This window comes from Nuphar pumila, chromosome 15, assembly GCF_984573655.1.
Source record: "Nuphar pumila chromosome 15, dmNupPumi1.hap1.1, whole genome shotgun sequence".
NCBI classification, from domain to species: domain Eukaryota; kingdom Viridiplantae; phylum Streptophyta; class Magnoliopsida; order Nymphaeales; family Nymphaeaceae; genus Nuphar; species Nuphar pumila.
The window spans coordinates 10858764-10875979 of NC_143263.1; the positions used below are offsets into that span (position 1 = coordinate 10858764).

A 17216-nucleotide genomic window follows, 5' to 3' on the forward strand; every position below is an offset into this window, starting at 1 on the left:
GTGTTCCTTTTTCCAAAAAATTTCCAATATTCCAAGCAAACATCGTATTTTCAGTTTGCATTTCCAAAGTTCATAGCACATGTCTGATTCTTTGTGCATTTAGGACTAGAATATCGATTTAGACAAGTTTAGCAAAGCAAAGCACATGATTGATCCTTGGTTCAATTATCCCTGGTTATGGCATCAGGAACGGTTGAACCTCGTACCGACAAGCGAGTCTCATTCTTTGAAATTATCCTGCATTTTAAAACGGATGTGAGTTATTTTCAAAAACTTTTTCAAAGGTCAGTTTGACTTGCAAAAGTAAAATTTTGCAATGATAACAAGTTTGGCGACCGTAATGGGACCTGTCATCGTCTGATCAATCTAGTACTTGCTCCATTTAACTTGTCAAAATCGAGTTCTACAATGTCAACTCTATTTTATGTGAACCTAGGAGCTTAGACTCAAACCCAACTGACATGAATTTCATGTAGACTTAGGCATGGTTTGGTAAGACCGGTTGAGGAGGCATTATTCATGCTCACTTAAACTTGGGTCAAATACAATCCTCATCAATCTAGGATTTGATTGAAAACAATGTTTGCTTCTCGTAAATTTTCAAAAATCAGCTTCTTTAGGTCATTAGAGCCTTCTGTTTTTTTGCATATTGATCTTATTTCAAAAACAACACCTACTTTTACCTGGCCACCACGTTGTTGGGCTTTCTTCCAGAACCATAGTTCGGGACAAAGCCTCGTAACTGGGCCACCTATTTGGGTTGATCCCCTCCTACCACGTACCGAGGGCCATAGTCCAAAGTATATCGGCAGGCGCTCAAGGATGTTGAAAAACATGAGCCTAGAACCGGAGAAATTCTTTTATGCCACGTACATCGAGCCTCGGCTTGAGTATATCGGCATAGCATGATTGAACACGGATGATCTGAACTTTAGAGTTAGGGTTAGGGTCCTACAGCTATTTCAAAACTTGTGCATTTAGAGTCATCTTCTTAGGGAATGTTGTATGAGCATACTTGATTGTGCAGGATGTGATTGAATGTTATTTCTTCTTATTCCCTTTGTTTTCTTATATTTTTCCATAAGTTTTCTGAAAAATACTAGATGATTTTTCAAAATACCCAGTTTTCCATTTATTTTCATACATTTCCTTTTTATTTTTCAAACCCTGGACAATTTTTCAGAAAACCCTCTATTTTTCCTCAAAACTCCAGGCGATTTTCTATCCTTCCATTCCTTTGGATCTCAAATTTTCAGCTTTGTTTTTATCCTGCCTACAATTTTTTTCAAAAATCGTGTATACTCTTCAAGTATTGTCCTTCTTCTTTATTTTTCAGCCTATCCTGATGGCATCCAGTCAACTTGATTCAGTCTTTCCTGAGGGTCATATCTCTTATGAGGTGCGGCAAGGTCTCCCTAATTATCGAACTCTGAACAACAGACCTTTCATTCTCCGGTGGTATTATTCTTGACTCAAGAACTTCTCTTGTATGTTACCGGACCATCTAAGCGACTGCGGATTGGAACTGGCATTATCAGTGGAAGAGCAGATCATTAATGGAAAATTGATTCAAGCACTAACAGAGCGGTGGAATCCGCGCACCTGTACCTTTTGGTTCTCGTGGGTAAAGATGACTATTATTGGACGAATTTTTAGAGATCATGGGTTTACCTGAGTCAGCTGGTCAGCCTGAGGATCCATTAGAGCAACAGTTTCTGATCAATGTCAAAGGACTCGACCCTCGAGATGCTCTAGCCCAGATGACTGGACGCAGATCTTGGCCGCTGGTAGAGGTCTATGAGACTCAGTGTGTCAACTTATTTGAGATATACCGACAGTATGAAACTTTTGAAGAAGTTGATTCTTTATCCCGAGTAGCACGAGAGAGGATTCAACATGCGATGGTCTTGTGCACAGTAGGACTAGCCTTCTTTCAGGACGAATAGAATTACATTGATACCAGAATAGTACAGTTGTTGCAAAGATGGAGAAGTCGGCAGTCCAACCGTCTCTCAATCGCCATGGTCGCACTTGACTTCTTATACCGTGGATTGACCCGCTTCACACTCAAAGATTTGATCTTAGTAGAAGGGTGTATCTACGCATTACAGTCTTGGTTCCTCCTGCATGTGCTAATTCGAGCTAGCTCATTCAGATATAACAGCAAAAAGCCAATACCTACCTCTCGGTACAGATTCTTGATTGAGAACCTCCATGAAGAAGAAATTGTGTGGGACTACTTCGACCATCAGGAGTCTCTCCCTTGATATACTTACGTGTATGACAAGCGATTCAAGTTACTTGGACCATTCTTCTCCGTTTATAACCAGCTAGATCAATGTGTCAGGCAGTTCTCACGGAGGCAGAAGCGCATTGAAGCTCGATTATTATCAGACATTGTGCCAGAGTTTGATCTAAAGTCTGCTCAGTGATCCGGAACATACTATTCTAGCAAGCATAGCTGGGATTCTTTTGTCACTCTTACTATTTTTCTTGATCCTCGAGTGTCTTTTGACTATCATAAGTGAAGGCAGATTGTTTGTCTGTCTCCTCTTTCTCAAGTTTATTATTAATAAAATCATCTTCCTTTAAACAATTCTCCTTTGGTCACGGTTTAACGACCTCGCCTAGGTAACAAGGCATATTTTAGTTGTTTATCTCTTTTACAAGAATATCAACGCAGTTATCGTGATTACAGCGATGACCCGATCCCTGGTAATGGGATGTTCTTCAAATTGTCAACCTGATCCTCAACAAATACTTTCCCCTATTTGTCTTTATCCCGAATTGTTTTTCAGAGCCTAATGACTCCTCCTATTCTGCAGAGAGCACTTGTGATTCTACATGGTTCAGACAAGGTCCGGCAATAAAACAGCACCCGTCCAATCGATCAGCTATCCTGCCAACATCCTTTGTAGACGCGAAGAAGAAGGATGATACCAATGCTATATCACTTATTTCATTCTGTTTTTGTCATTTTGAAGGAGCAATGTAGTCTCAGTTCTCTCATCGATTTGTTATTCCTCTTCTCTATTGCATCAATAAATTTTCCTCATAACTTGGGGCCATTTTTTGTAGTTTTCCTTCTTTACAAAATATTTGCTTGTGAGGAGTGACCTCTTTCAGAGTGCCTCCTGAATCCATCAAGAAGCACATCGTCAATCTTTTCATTGCTATCTCTAGAGAGCGACCTTCAAATATCAATTATTTATCCTTTCGTTCAATATCTTACTTCCCGGTTACACTGGGGCATTTTTTTTTTAAATCTTTACTTCAAAACGTCTTATATGCAAGCAGGATCAAACAAAATCTTTAACCATTCATTTGCATTTATTTACATTCATTTGCATCTATTTGCATTCATTTGCATTTGTCAGCATTCATTTGCATCAATTTGCATCAAATTTATTTACCCATTCAGGATAAGGGATAAATCCTGAGACCCCGACAATTGTCCAAGTCATCGTGAGGGCGAATATTGAAAATCTCTTATCACAATCAACAAGCACTTTCAAAACACCAGTCTTTTCCAAATTCAACCTTTGGGACGAGTCTTTTATTAAAACCATTTTTGTCAGTCATGTCAAAATTGACCTTCAGGATTAAGTCATTTTCTAAATCCGGTTTTAATGGTTGAACTTTCTAAAATCCGGTTTTTACTGATTGAGCATCCTAAATAGGATTTTCACTGGTCGAACTTCCTAAATCCAGTTATTTCTGGTCGAACATTCTAAATCCAGTTTTACTGGTCGAACCCACCTAAATCCGGTTTTCACGGGTCGAACTTCCTAAATTCGGTTTTCACTGGTCGAACTTCCTAAATCCGGTTTTTACTGGTCGAAATCTTCAAATCCGGTTTCTTACTGGTCGAACTACATAAATTCAGTTTTTACAGGTCGAACCCACCTAAATCCGGTTTTCACTGGTCGAACTTCCTAAATCCGGTTTTTACTAGTCGAACTCTCCAAATCCGGTTTCTTACTGGTCGAACTACCTAAATCCCGTTTTCACTAGTCGAACTTCCTAAATCCGGTTTTCACTGGTCGAACTTTCTAAATCCGGTTTTCACTGGTCGAACTTCCTAAATCCGGTTTTCACTGGTCGAACTTCCTAAATCCGGTTTTTACTGATCGAACTTCCTAAATCCGGTTTTTACTGGTCGAACTTCTAAAATTCGGTTTTCACTGGTCGAACTTCCTAAATCCAATTTTTATTGGTCGAACTACTTAAATCCAGTTTTTACTGATCGAACTTCCTAAATCCGGTTTTTACTCGTCGAACTTCCTAAATCTGGTTTTTACTGGTCGAACTACCTAAATCCAATTTTCACTGGTCGAACTTCCTAAATCCAATTTTCACTGGTCGAACCTTCTAAATCCGGTTTTTACTAGTCGAACTTCCTAAATCCATTTTTTACTAGTCAAACTTCCTAAATTCAGTTCTTTCTGGTCAAACTCTCTAAATCCAGTTTTTACTTGTCGAACTCACCTAAATCCAGTTTTTACTGGTCGAACCCACCTAAATCCAGTTTTACTGGTCGAACCCACTTAAATCCGATTTTCACTTGTAGAACTCTCCAAATCCGGTTTTCAGTGATCGAACTTCCTAAATCCGGTTTCTTACTAGTCGAACTTCCTAAATCCGGTTTTCACTGATCGAACTCTCTAAATTCAGTTTTACTAGTCGAACTCTCTGAATCCAGTTGTTACTGGTCGAACTATTCAAATCTAGTTTCTTACTGGTCGAAATACCTAAATCCAGTTTTTACTGGTCGAACCACCTAAATCCAATTTTTACCGATGAAGCTTTCCAAATCCAGCTTCATACCGGTCGAACTATTCCAAAATCTAGTTTCGTACTGGTCGAACTATCCCAAAATTCAGCCTTCGCATCGATCGAACTTTCAAAATTCAGCTTTCAAACCAATCTTCAAATTCAAGAATTGGTCTAGAAAATTCGAGTTCCGACTCGAACTTTCTTTCAAATATAATTTGTCTAGTTTTCCTTTGAAAATTCGAGTCTCTACTCGAACTTTCTTTTAAATTCAAGAAATTGGTCTAGAAAATCCGAGTTCTGACTCGAACTTTCTTTCAAATCCAATTCGTCTAGTTTTCCTTTGAAAATTTGAGTCTCTACTCGAACCATCTTTTAAATTCAAAAAATTGGTCTAGAAAATCTGAGTTCCAACTCAAACTTTCTTCCAAATCCAATTCGTCTAGTTTTTCTTTGAAAATTCAAGTCTCTACTCGAACCTTCTTTTAAATTCAGGAATTGGTCTAGAAAATTCGAGTTCCGACTCGAATTTTCTTCCAAATCCAACTTGTCTAGTTTTCCTTTGAAAATTCGAGTCTCTACTCGAACTTTCTTTTAAATTCAAAAATTGGTCTAGAAAATTTGAGTTCTGACTCGAACTTTCTTCCAAATCCAATTCATTTAGCTTTCCTTTGAAAATTCGAGTCTCTACTCGAACCTTATTTTAAATTCAAGAATTGGTTTAGAAAATCTAAGTTCTGACTCGAACTTTCTTCCAAAAGCCAATTCGTCTAGTTTTCCTTTGAAAATTTGAGTCTCTACTCGAACCTTCTTTTAAATTAAAGAATTGGTTTAAAAGATCCGAGTTTCGACTGAAATCTTTTTTCAAATCCAATTTGTATAGTTTTCTTTTTGAGACTCTAGCTTTGACTCGAACTTTTCTTCCAAACCCAGCTTTGCGTTGGTCCTTTCACCAAATCCAGTGTTCGTACTGGTACTTTTTCAAAACCCAATGTTCATGCTGGTACTTTTTTAAAATCCAGTGTTCGTGCCGGTACTTTTTTTAAAAATTCAGTGTTCGTGCTGGTACTTTTTCAAAATCCAGTGTTTGTGCTGGTACTTTTTCAAAATCCAGTGTTCGTGCTGTGTTTGTGCTAATACTTCTTCAAAATCCGGTTTTCATACTGGTCGCTATTCTGAAATTCAGTCTGAACACTAGTCTCGCATTAGGGTTCAGGCTTAATGCCAATCTTCAGACCTTCGGGTCACTCAAGTCTATCAAACTGACCTTCGGCTCACCAATTTTGTCAAGCAAGCCTTCGGGTTACCAATTTTATCAAAATCAATCATTTTTTGACCTCCGGGTTGATTAATTTTTATCGATTAATTTATATCAATCAAAAGTTCCCAATTGGTCTAAAATCAATTATCAATCATTTCCCTTACGAGGGACCCTTTTTCCAGGGAGAGTTCGAGGGAGCTCGCTCATTTCGCATGTCTTTATTGTTCATTCATTGAACCCCTTTTTAGAGAGAGTTTGAAGGGACTCGTGTATTCGCGAACTGTTTGTAAAACAATCTTTATTGTCACACAAGGAACCTTGTTTCCAGGGAGAGCTTCGACGGAAGCTCGTTCTCTTTGTGACCCCTCAATGTCTTTTGTTAGGTCATCCTGTCATTGAGGACCCTTTTTCCAAGGAGAGTGTGATGAACTCGCTCCTTTATGATATTATTCTCGACCTTTATTATCGGTCACCTTTTCATAAGAGAAGCCTAGAGTTAAAGAGTTTTGACGAAAACTTAATTTATCTTCGAAAGTTCGTTTTGCAAATACCTACTCTTTAGGGAAGATAGGAGTATCTTTTATTACCCGTTCAGGTAAGGGTCAAGCCTGAGTCTCTCCTTTGGGGAAAGAATAGGAGAATTTAGCCACAGATGTGTCATTTAGACCTCAAGCGATTTCTTTCACTAAGGATTCCAAAAATATTTTATCAATTTGTCATGAAAAATAGTTGTTGATCTCAAAACTTTTATTGCACAAAGAATTACCTCAAATTACCTTCAGTCTTCTTTTCAAAAGAACAAGACTTTTGTGAAGAAAGAAGAAAAATCAACCTTTATCTGTTGGTCAACCAAAAGGATGAAGAAAAAGCCCTGATATGACTAGCAAAGAAAAAATTCGATGATGTTGAAAAGTCATAAGTGAATTGATATTGATCATAGCTATGGCACATTTTTAAAAGATCATTCTTATAGTAATAAGGCAGTGAAAATATCCTGAGCGATATAAAAGAATTCACTCAATCTCAATATCCCTTCAATCAATCAAGTTGTAATTAACTATCTGCAAAATGGATCTCTCAATCATCATCGAGTTGAAGACTGGTGAATGAGTTAGACCCCAAGAGCCAAAGAAGACTCGAATCATCTCCAAGTTGAAGGCGCATCTGACGTGTCCTTCCAGAAAAAGTTTAAATCATCACCAAGTTGAAAGATGATGTGATGAACCTCCCGCCAATCCCTAAAAGATATTTAATCACTGTTATCATAAAAGATTTTCAATCCAAGAAACCATATAATCAATGTAATTTTTGGGACTAAAGAAGACTTAGAATCATCTCCAAGTTGAAGGAGATATGTGACGTGTCCTTCCAGGAAAAATCAGAACATCACCAAGTTGAAAGCTGATGTGATGAAATTCTCGTCAAATCCCAATAGAGCTTATTTTTCATGTCTCAAAAGAGCGCAGAAGATCATCAAGAGATTTCAATTAAAGAGACAACATTCTTAATATAATTCTTGAGACCAAAGAAGACTCGAAACATCTCCAAGTTGAAGGAGCATGTGACGTGTCCTTCCAGGGAAGATCAGAACATCACCTAGTTGAAGGCTGATGCGATGAAATTATTGTCAAACCCCAAGAAAGCTCATTCTCTACGTCTCAAAAGAGTGCAAAAAGATCATCATGGATAAATTTCAGATATCAAACTGCGAAAACTACCAAGAATCCTCTTTATTCATGCAAAATTTTCTTATCAATATTCTTTTCATCAATTGCTTCTATGAAACTAAGAACAAGTTTTCTTTCTTTTCATATCAAGAAAATGGATAGCTTCTTTGAAGAAACTCAACAACAATAATTTGATTTTGATTCTGGATTCTACAGAGTGAGCCCGATTGAATGTAAAATTCTAGGTAGAAAAGGGAATATTTTTCACACAAATGCGCTTATTTTCAATCATTTCTGAATCAACTACAATTTTTATCTTATTGATAAATTTTTTAAGTCATCCCGACATGAAGTGAGAGTTTGATGTCCATTTTAATATATCCTGGCGTTGTTTTTATCCCTCTTTAGGACTTGATAACAGGAGTTCTCAAGATCCTTCCCTTCTTGTTTTAATCTGAGTGTCTGGGCTCTCAGATTCGCACACTTTCCTGTGTTCCCCACTGCCCCACCATAGACAGTTCTCATTCAGGGTAAGGGTTAAATCTGAATTGTTTTTGCAAAAGGTCATCTCTTTTAAAAGTCAATCAGTCTCAACAATGAGACGCCCAAGATCAACCCATTTTCAAGCTTTAGGGAACCCCAATTTTCTTCCTTTTGCAAACCCTCTCAGATTTATTGTGCAAAGTTCGAAGGTTCCATCATGGTTTCTTCGTTTGAGGATTCCGTTTTTTGTCCTCTTCAGGTTAAGGGACAAGCTTAAACCTCATTTTTTCACGAGGCATTTTTTTTCGTCCCCTTCACGTTAAGGGTCAAACCCGAACCTCGTTCTTCCACGAGGCACATTTTTCGTCTCCTTCAGGATAAGGGTCAAGCATGAGCCTCATTCCGATGAGGTGAATTTTCCCCTCCATTCTATTTTTTTCGTTCAGGTTAAGGGTTATACCTGAGCCTCCGTTGTGAGGTATCTTTCGTCACATCCAAGTTAAGGGCTAAGCCTGAGCCTCATTTCGATGAGGAGAATTTTTCTCTTTGTTCTTTCTTCCCCGTTCAGGTCAAGGGCTAAGCCTAAGCCTCATTCCGATGAGGTGAATTTTCTTCTATGTTCTATTTTCTCGTTCAGGTCAAGGGTTAAGCCTGAACCTCATTCCGATGAGGTGAATCTTCTTCTCCATTCTTCATGTCATATCTACCATCATCACTAGAGCAAATTCTTTCACACCCAATCAGATTCTTCTAACTAGGGCATTTTTATAGTTCAAATTTGGTGTGTTTTCTTTGCCACTAAGCTTGGCTTTCAACCGGCTTAGTAGCAAAGAGGGGCATCTGTAAACACCCCAAATTTTTCATCTTCGTTCACAAACACCTTTTCTCCTACCACTGGGATCCACTCTCTAAATCCTTCAGGAAACCAGTGAGTCGACACCCGAGTCAGGGCTATTCAGAGCCCAAAATTTGCACCAAATTCCAATACTTCATCTTGCAATCAAGATTTAATATCTATTTTGGCTCATCCTTCGAACATAAATGTTCAAATTTTTACCTCTGCCAGGGGTCCGGGACTTTAAATCTCTTATCTAGGGTTCGCCTTTTGCAATCATTTCATAACATTCCATATCATTTTATGTCATTTCATTGCATTGCATGGCATTTTCGAGATCCAGCACCTTGGCCTTTTCAAAATCTTTTAATCCATATTCGAGTTTTAAAACCCTATTTCGAAATCAATCTAAAAAACCTGGGTTTTTATATCGATGTTTGCCATTTATCAACCCCCAGGATCTTATATTTCAAAATATCTTCCTCAAAAAGCAATCTGGATTCATTTTTACACTCAAATTTAATTGATGTCAATTCTCATATGAGACTCATCTAGGTGGTGTCGCTTTTGAATCCCTTCTTTCATCCAAATTTCTTAAATTTTAGAATCCTATTTGGATCAGGACTCTCTTTTTACCTTTTTAAACATCTTCAAAATTCCATTTTGATTTTAAATCAGAAGAAGTCTTATCCCTAGTGCATTTCCTTCATTTTGGCCAAAATCTCATAGTTTTAGTTGGACTAAGACTCTATCGCAGAGTTTCAGTCGGATTAAGACTCTATCCCGATTTTATTCTTTATTCTTGTTTTTCACTTGTTTTCGAAAACCTTCTTATCTGACTTTCAAAAGAGCCAAAATCTTAGAGTTTCAGTCGAACTAGGACTCTATCACAAAGTTTTAGTCGGACTAGGACTCTGTCTTTCATCTCTATTTTCACTTGTTTTTAACAAAACTTGTTAAAATTCTAGAGTTTCAGTTGAACTAGGAGTCTATTTCAGAGTTTCAGTTTAATCGAGACTTTATCTTTTACCCCTATTTTTACCTGTTTTCATGAAAATCTTTTAAAATCTTTCAAAATAAGTTAAAAATTTAGATTTTAGTTGAATCAAGACTTTGTTTCAGAGTTTGAGTTGGATTAGGACTCTAACACTGACTTTATTTTTTTAGAAAATCTTTCAAAAACTTCTTTATTTACCTTTCGAACAATCAAATTTCATAACTTCATTGTAGAGTTTCAAAATTTTAGGACTTTGCCCTAGAGTTTCAATCGATCCAGAACTCTACTCTGATAAGGCACAAAAATCTCTTTTTCAAAGTTTTTTCTTAATATCCTCAGAAAATATTTTCTCAAATTGCATTCATACATCATTTAGGTTAGATTGCATCATAAATAGTTTTCACAGGGCTACACACCCATCCTTTTGATCAATTTAAGAGTTCAAAACTCAGAAAAATTGATTTTCTCAAAAATCATTCAAGTTTTCTTCAGAAATCGATTTTCCTCAAAACATCAAGATTTCTTCAAAAATCGATTTTTCTTTTCTTCAGAAATATTTTCCAATGTGATTCACGATTTTCAAAGTGTTTCTTTTTTCAAGAATTTTTCAATATTCTAAGCAAACATCGTATTTTCAGTCTGCATTTCCAAAGTTCATAGCACATGTCTGATTCTTTGTGCATTTAGGACTAGAACATCAATTTAGACAAGTTTAACAAAGCAAAGCACATGATTGATCATTGGTTCGATTACCCCTGGTTATGGCGCCAGAAACGGTTGAACCTCGTACCGACATGCGAGTTTCATTCTTCGGAATTATCCTTCATTTTAAAACGGAGGCGAGTTATTTTCAAAAACTTTTTCAAATGTTAGTTTGACTTGCAAAAGTAAAATTTTGCAATGATAATAGTTCTATAAGCACTTTGTCTAGGATCTAAAAATAAAAATAAAAATTGTAAGTGTAAAACAAGATGGCAACAACTGAAGTTATAGAGTCTGAAGAGTATTCATCTCTTAGTGACCTTCTAATCAAAAGTCTCTCAAGTATCCCAATTGACAAATCCTATATGGCATCTTAAACTGAAATCAGGAAATCTCAGCAGTTCAACTTTTGGTCAACTCTGAACACAACCTCTAGATATAGCTTCCAGAAAAAAAAGCACTACCCTAAATATGCTGATATGACTTAGAAAATACCAAAACCTAAAGGAACCCAAGATTCAGCCAGAGAAACATATTAGAACATCTATTATTAGAAAACTTTAAACTAAAGCACATACAATCACATAAAATAGGAAGCCATACACGATAGGTTGTCCAGCAAAACAACTCAAATTTTGCAACCATCCTTTGCTATAAGAAGGCATTGAAATCAGGATAAATCAAGGACATTACTCCATTCCAGGATTAATCAAGGACATTACTAAAAGTTACAACTGAGGTCCCTACGTGCAGGCATGGGCATGGCCTAAAACCATAGTCACAGACATAGGAGACATTTTGAAAATATAGCAATACGTAAATTCATAAAAACAATATTAAGGGAAAAATATCACGGTATTTTGAGAATATCAGAAATTTAAATATATCGCTACATCATCCGGATAATATCACAATATTATCAGTTACCTTTTACTTTTTTACTTTTTTACTTTTTTTCTATGTTTTAAGTATGTTTTTCTTCTTTCTGTCATAACTTTTTACTTATTTCTTTAATTATGTGTATTTTATTATCTAAACATGTTATTTTCTTACTTATTTCTGCTAATTTTATATATTTTTTAAAACTTTTTAAGCACCAAGTTTTTCCCAAAATTTTGTTGAGATATATTAACTAAACCTACATTATTGCGAGAAAATTGCCTTGCCGAGATATAGCCAAGATTGATATTTGTGACTATCGTTAAAACACATTAATTGTTTTCTTCTTTTCAGGATGGTAGAATTACCGAAAAATCACAGAGATTCTTAACCATGTCAATATATCCTTCAGATCATGAAATAGTCTGTGAAACTGATCAAACTCTGTTGACTGTATACTAATTGCTGGGTTCTATCAGATGCTGAATGGACAAAAAGTCATGTATAGTCTTCGTACAAAAATGGAAGATTGGTTTCACAGTTCTTAATGAAGATGGATGGTTTATTAAAGCTGGGTGTTTAATTGGCAAACACACCCAAGGTAGAAGGGAGTGGGACTGGCGGATCTCAATCCTAAAAGACAACACCAGATCACCATAAAGTGGTCCTTGAATCATCAATAGGAGGCGATTAGGTATATCAGCAGAGTCATTGAAGGCAGGGGCCCCACCCATCTGATCAAGTGTTCATTGGTGGTCAAATTCTTTCAGTAGCATAAACTCAAATGTTTATTTATGCCTAAAGAATGTAATTATGTAAAAATGAAACTCGTGTATGTGGGTTTAATGGGGGCAAGATTGCCTTTGGAAGGATAAACCACTGGAGTGGTTTCCATGCCATAGTGAATTATAAATTGTAATTCTTCGGTTATAACTGGTAGTGGTCTGCCTAACCCAGCTTGATTATGAAAAAAAAAGAGAAAAGGACCAGAGAAATAACAATTATGTAACATCCAAATGAATAATAACATAAAAAACACAAAAGAAAAGCTGAGATCCTAAAACCATATCTAATAACATGGAATAAATCAAGATTTTACAAATTCACAACTTGCAATTACTGACCAAGCAACAATAATAACAAGTACAAATGATACCCAGTGAACAGTAGAAAAAGAGTCAGTTTATGCTCTCAATAAGCAATTTAATAAAAAATTGTGTTTTCTTTAAATATCCAAAATTTTGTAAAATTGTTCAAAACTGAATGTTTGAATTTCAAATATAGATATGTGGAGGCTAAAAATTAGAAACTCAGATGTTTACTTCTCATGAACATGTCAAAACCTCTACCAAGGTTTGCGAGTGAACTTGGAAGCCAAATTTGTGGACTAGTTGACCAACAAAGTCAGCTGACTAGGCATGGCCTGAGCCTACCTAATCTGAAATTTAACAACATAACTTGATTCCTTAGGATAAAAATATCATAGCAGAGCAGATACATAATGCACATGTTACAGATGCACACACACATTGAAATCACCTTCAGTTTCAACAAGGTCAGTGACCGTAGAGGAAATCATGACCATGGAGAACAGCCCATGGCACAAAAGTCTCTCAACATCTTGGACCTCTCAGCCTAATGAGTAAAAAAATGCCCTTCCAAGTGGCTCATGCTGATGAAATAAGAAACAATTGTCCCATATATCTTATCACTCTTCATTTCTATGAAATGTGGAGAACAGCCTATTACCTGTGCCATATAGGCATGACATTTTCTATAGCCAATGGATCTATAAAAAACAAAAAGAAAGGAAAAATATAGACAAGGCACCAAGATAACAATATCAACTTTGCAAGAAATCACACATACATGCACATATTTATGCGCAAAGAGGCAACACACACAGTCATACAGCACAAAATTGCAAACACACCGCACATAGCTAGGATATACAATAAGATGGTTCTTGATAGAAAACAAGGGATGGTGGTTTTACAGGTTATATCCACAAAAAATTTATTGTATGATAAAAATGATTAGCCACATTGTTGTCCCTAGGCTTCACCTCTCTCACTACCTCAATGTGTCTTTCTGCCTTGAGTTTCTGCTCGCAGATCTTGTTCTCTTCTGACATTTTTCCTCTCCTGAAGCATGCTTGTGATTGGATCCTCTGAAGAGCCTGCATGCCCCTAAAAGCATTTTCTGTTTGGCGGCGAACCATATGCCCACGAATAAGCGCTTGTAGTTTCACCAATCCCTTCAATGCACGCAATGCCTTTCTTGCCTGATTTTATAATCAAAAGTAAAATGAGGAATCCAGACACCATGTTGGTTTAGAACTCAGTGGGGAAAAGAAGATCTACAAAACTCATCCATTCCAACAGTCTTCATCATTAAAGACAATTTGTGAAACGAATCACCACTAAACTCATCATCTGAAGGAAATCCTATACATCACCACTAAAACCAAATAATATATACGCTCAAATTATTCAACATTAGTAAGCTGGGATGTCCTAACCTCAGAGACAGAGTGAAGGAAAGGGAAAGAAAATAAGGAGATACAAAACTCACCAAGTAACCCCTGAAAGCAGATTGAATTCTGATAGCAGCTGATACTCCTCTTGTGAGTTCCGATTGGTGATAAGATCCCGCACTTCCGGTTAGCCGAACGACCTGGGCTGCCGCCTGAGCAGCAGCAACAGCAGCCTCAGCAGCAGCAGCTGTTGCTATAGCAACGGCCACGGCATGCTTGCTTTGTTCTTTTTCTGCTTCACTCAATGTCTTCCCTAGCAGTGTGGCTGGAAGAGGTTGCAGTCTTGAGCCTATCATTGAAGGTGGGAGGCTGGATTTTGGCTTCCCAGAATCCCATTCCCTCTTCTCCTTCTCCTCTCCACAATTCTTAACCACAGAAAATAAAGAAAATAAGCTTAGATAATGAAACAGTTGAAAACAGAGAGGTCTGCTATGGCTACAACAGAGGACAAGAAAACAAATAATCTTACATTTTTTGGCTTCACCTCTGCACCTGAACAAAACAACTTTCTCTTCAGTAGATTGAAGCAATTATTCTTCCTTCCCATTGATGAATCATTACCAAAAGTTTATGTGAATCTGAAACTTCTACCCTTACCAACAAAAGGAAAATACACAAGCTAAAAAAAAAGAGAATGCAGAAACAGACCCAATTTCAGTCACAGTTTCAGGTTCAGTCAATAAGAAGAAGAAGCAAGACCAAAAATAAATGAGGGCCATCAAGATCCACAAAATGTGATGGGAAAAAAAAAAGATGGTAATCTGAGACTGCTAGAAAAGAGAAGAAGAGAAAGCACCATTTTACAGACCTCAGCAATGTGCGTAGAGTGACAGGAAATGCTGTAGGAAAAAGAAAAATAGGAAATTTGAGCTCAAGATTCTCCCTGTATCTCGAACACAAACTGGAAAAGTTTTTTTTTTTCTTCTGAGCATGGAACGGTGGATAACAATCAACCATGTTCCAAAAATACCCCCTCAAGTAGGGCCAAACTCTGGTTGCCACAAAGTGCGCCCACGCCTTTGATTATTTACGACTAAAATGCCACATCCAGGAGGCAGCAAATCACATATATGTCCTTGGGGGAATAATAGTTTACCTGTTAAAGAGTCTATTTCACTTGTTTAATGACAAAAAGAACAGAAATGATTTCCTTTTTCACCATGATGACTTTGGAGTTTGGATATTCCATTTCTTATTATATGGTTGGCCAGCTACTTATAATACATACCAAGAAAGGCTGAAAGATATACTTCTTTAACAAGTCTTACCCCATTATGTTTAATAAGAAAAACGGGACTCGTGCCCCAATTCCGAAAACATCACATCCCGACCAACAAACCATGTCTTAATGGTTTTCTTTCGCTTTCTCTCTTATCTTTTTTGCTTTCTACTGTTAACTAACTTTTCAAGTGGCCATCTGAAGGCACAAGCATTATGGCTTAAATTGTTCTTTCCTGAAAACTTTAAATGAGAAAAATCAAAGTTAAAAGAAAAACTGGACAAAAAAGCCATTAGTTCAAGGCAGAATAATATCACCCTTTCAAAGGGACAGCACTTTATGAGAGGTAAAAGAATGGGCTGAATAGGAGAATTAGAAATGATGGGAGGTACATCACATTAGAATTTGGAATGACATTCACTGCGAGCAATATTTTGTTGGTTATCACTATCACATTTGCTTTGATAAAACAAAATTCACCAACCTTGTAAAGTTACCCTACAAAATACCATTTCCCCCTCTACTGTGGTTTTCATATGGCATGTGCATGCATTTCTATTCCATACCAAAAGTAAGACAATACTGGACTAGCTTGGACCTGTGGGATCGGGCAGAATTGTAAGAAAACACCGCTCTTAATGCCCACAACACCACCCATGACCTCCTTTATAATCCTGAAAGTTTTCAATCTACTTTTGCAGCCAAAATATAGGTGCCAACTTTGGTGACCTCTTAGTTCTTCCCTAGGTGTGGGAGGGGACAAGCAGGGAGCAGTAGGCCGGCAGCAAATGCTGTCAAACTGCTAAATGCAAAACACACAGCCTAACTTCATCTGTGGTCTAGTTGCATCTCCTCACTGGAAAAGTTGATGACAATGCTGGGTGTTTTTTGGTTCTTCCATGTTAAAAGAAATGATAAATCAAAATCCCCAAAAAGACACAAAGGTTTTTCTTTTTTAGTCCTCGAGTTTTTTTGGCCAAGATTTGCTTTGTGATTGGGTTAACAGTTCAGTTCATTTTTAAACAGGCCAGGAATAAATTCTTTCATACAACTGTCCCTTGTGCAGTAAACTTCTCTCTCTCTCTCTCTCTCTCTCTCTCTCTCTCTCTCTCTCTCTCTCTCTCTAACTGTGGAACCTTCACGGCTGTGCTACTTTTATTGACTGACTTGTATCCACTTGATCCAACTTTATTCTCTTGTCCTCCAACGCTCATGCCCCAATACCGTTCCCATCAATAAAGACTGCACGTGAATAGGTCACTGCAGGAGAACGCAACGCTTAAGCCATGGCTTATTCTTAGTCCTAAGTTCACTGTTCAAGCCTGTGGGCTTGATCAACTTGGCCAAGAAACAACCAGGACTGTTGACTTGGGAGAACCGCATGGACCCAGTCAAGTCAATCTAAGGCCTTCTTGGATCCAAGTCCCACATGAATGGTCCTAGTTTAGTCTCTCTTTTATTAATATAACAGAGAAAAACCGTTGTTATGGTTTGAACATCCTGTTATCGACTGAGAGGTGCAACGTTGTCCGTTTCCTGTTTGGGCGTCCGTGGTGAAAAACTCCGCCAGTACTTCTCCCTGTCCACCAAAAATAGTTTTCAATTGGCTTTGACCTTGTGGCAAGGGATTAACAGTAGAGTATGTAGCTCGAAACATCCTTTGATATTTTACATAGAGAAACCGCCTACAAGATCAAAAACCTAATTACTATGCTGGTTCTGACTGTCGTACTTACGATCACTGTCTTGGCAGCGTAAAACTCTATGGGCTTGCCCCTTCCTCACAGAGAATCGCCTAGACAAGTATGTGGAGTCCTTGTAAGCAATGGTCCCAGACTAACGAGTATACATATAATTTGACCAA

At 37.3% G+C, this 17216-nt stretch overlaps 1 protein-coding gene across 2 annotated transcripts in view; it reads right to left on the reverse strand.

Moving 5' to 3' along the window:
- LOC149814469 (protein IQ-DOMAIN 3-like) overlaps positions 1 to 15043 on the reverse strand; it is a 39628-nt gene extending 24585 nt beyond the window's left edge. Inside the window, exons 1-4 of one of the 2 annotated variants that reach the window (XM_089988692.1) lie at positions 14942 to 15043; positions 14603 to 14752; positions 14172 to 14498; positions 13663 to 13881 (exon numbers count right to left, since the gene is read on the reverse strand). In XM_089988692.1, the coding sequence (XP_089844818.1) occupies positions 13663 to 13881; positions 14172 to 14498; positions 14603 to 14680 (624 nt within the window). In that variant the 5' untranslated portion in view covers positions 14681 to 14752; positions 14942 to 15043. Of the gene's footprint in view, positions 1 to 13662; positions 13882 to 14171; positions 14499 to 14602 lie in introns of both variants that reach the window. The other variant, XM_089988693.1, reaches the window with a different exon arrangement.
- Between the last annotated feature and the right edge of the window lie 2173 nt (positions 15044 to 17216).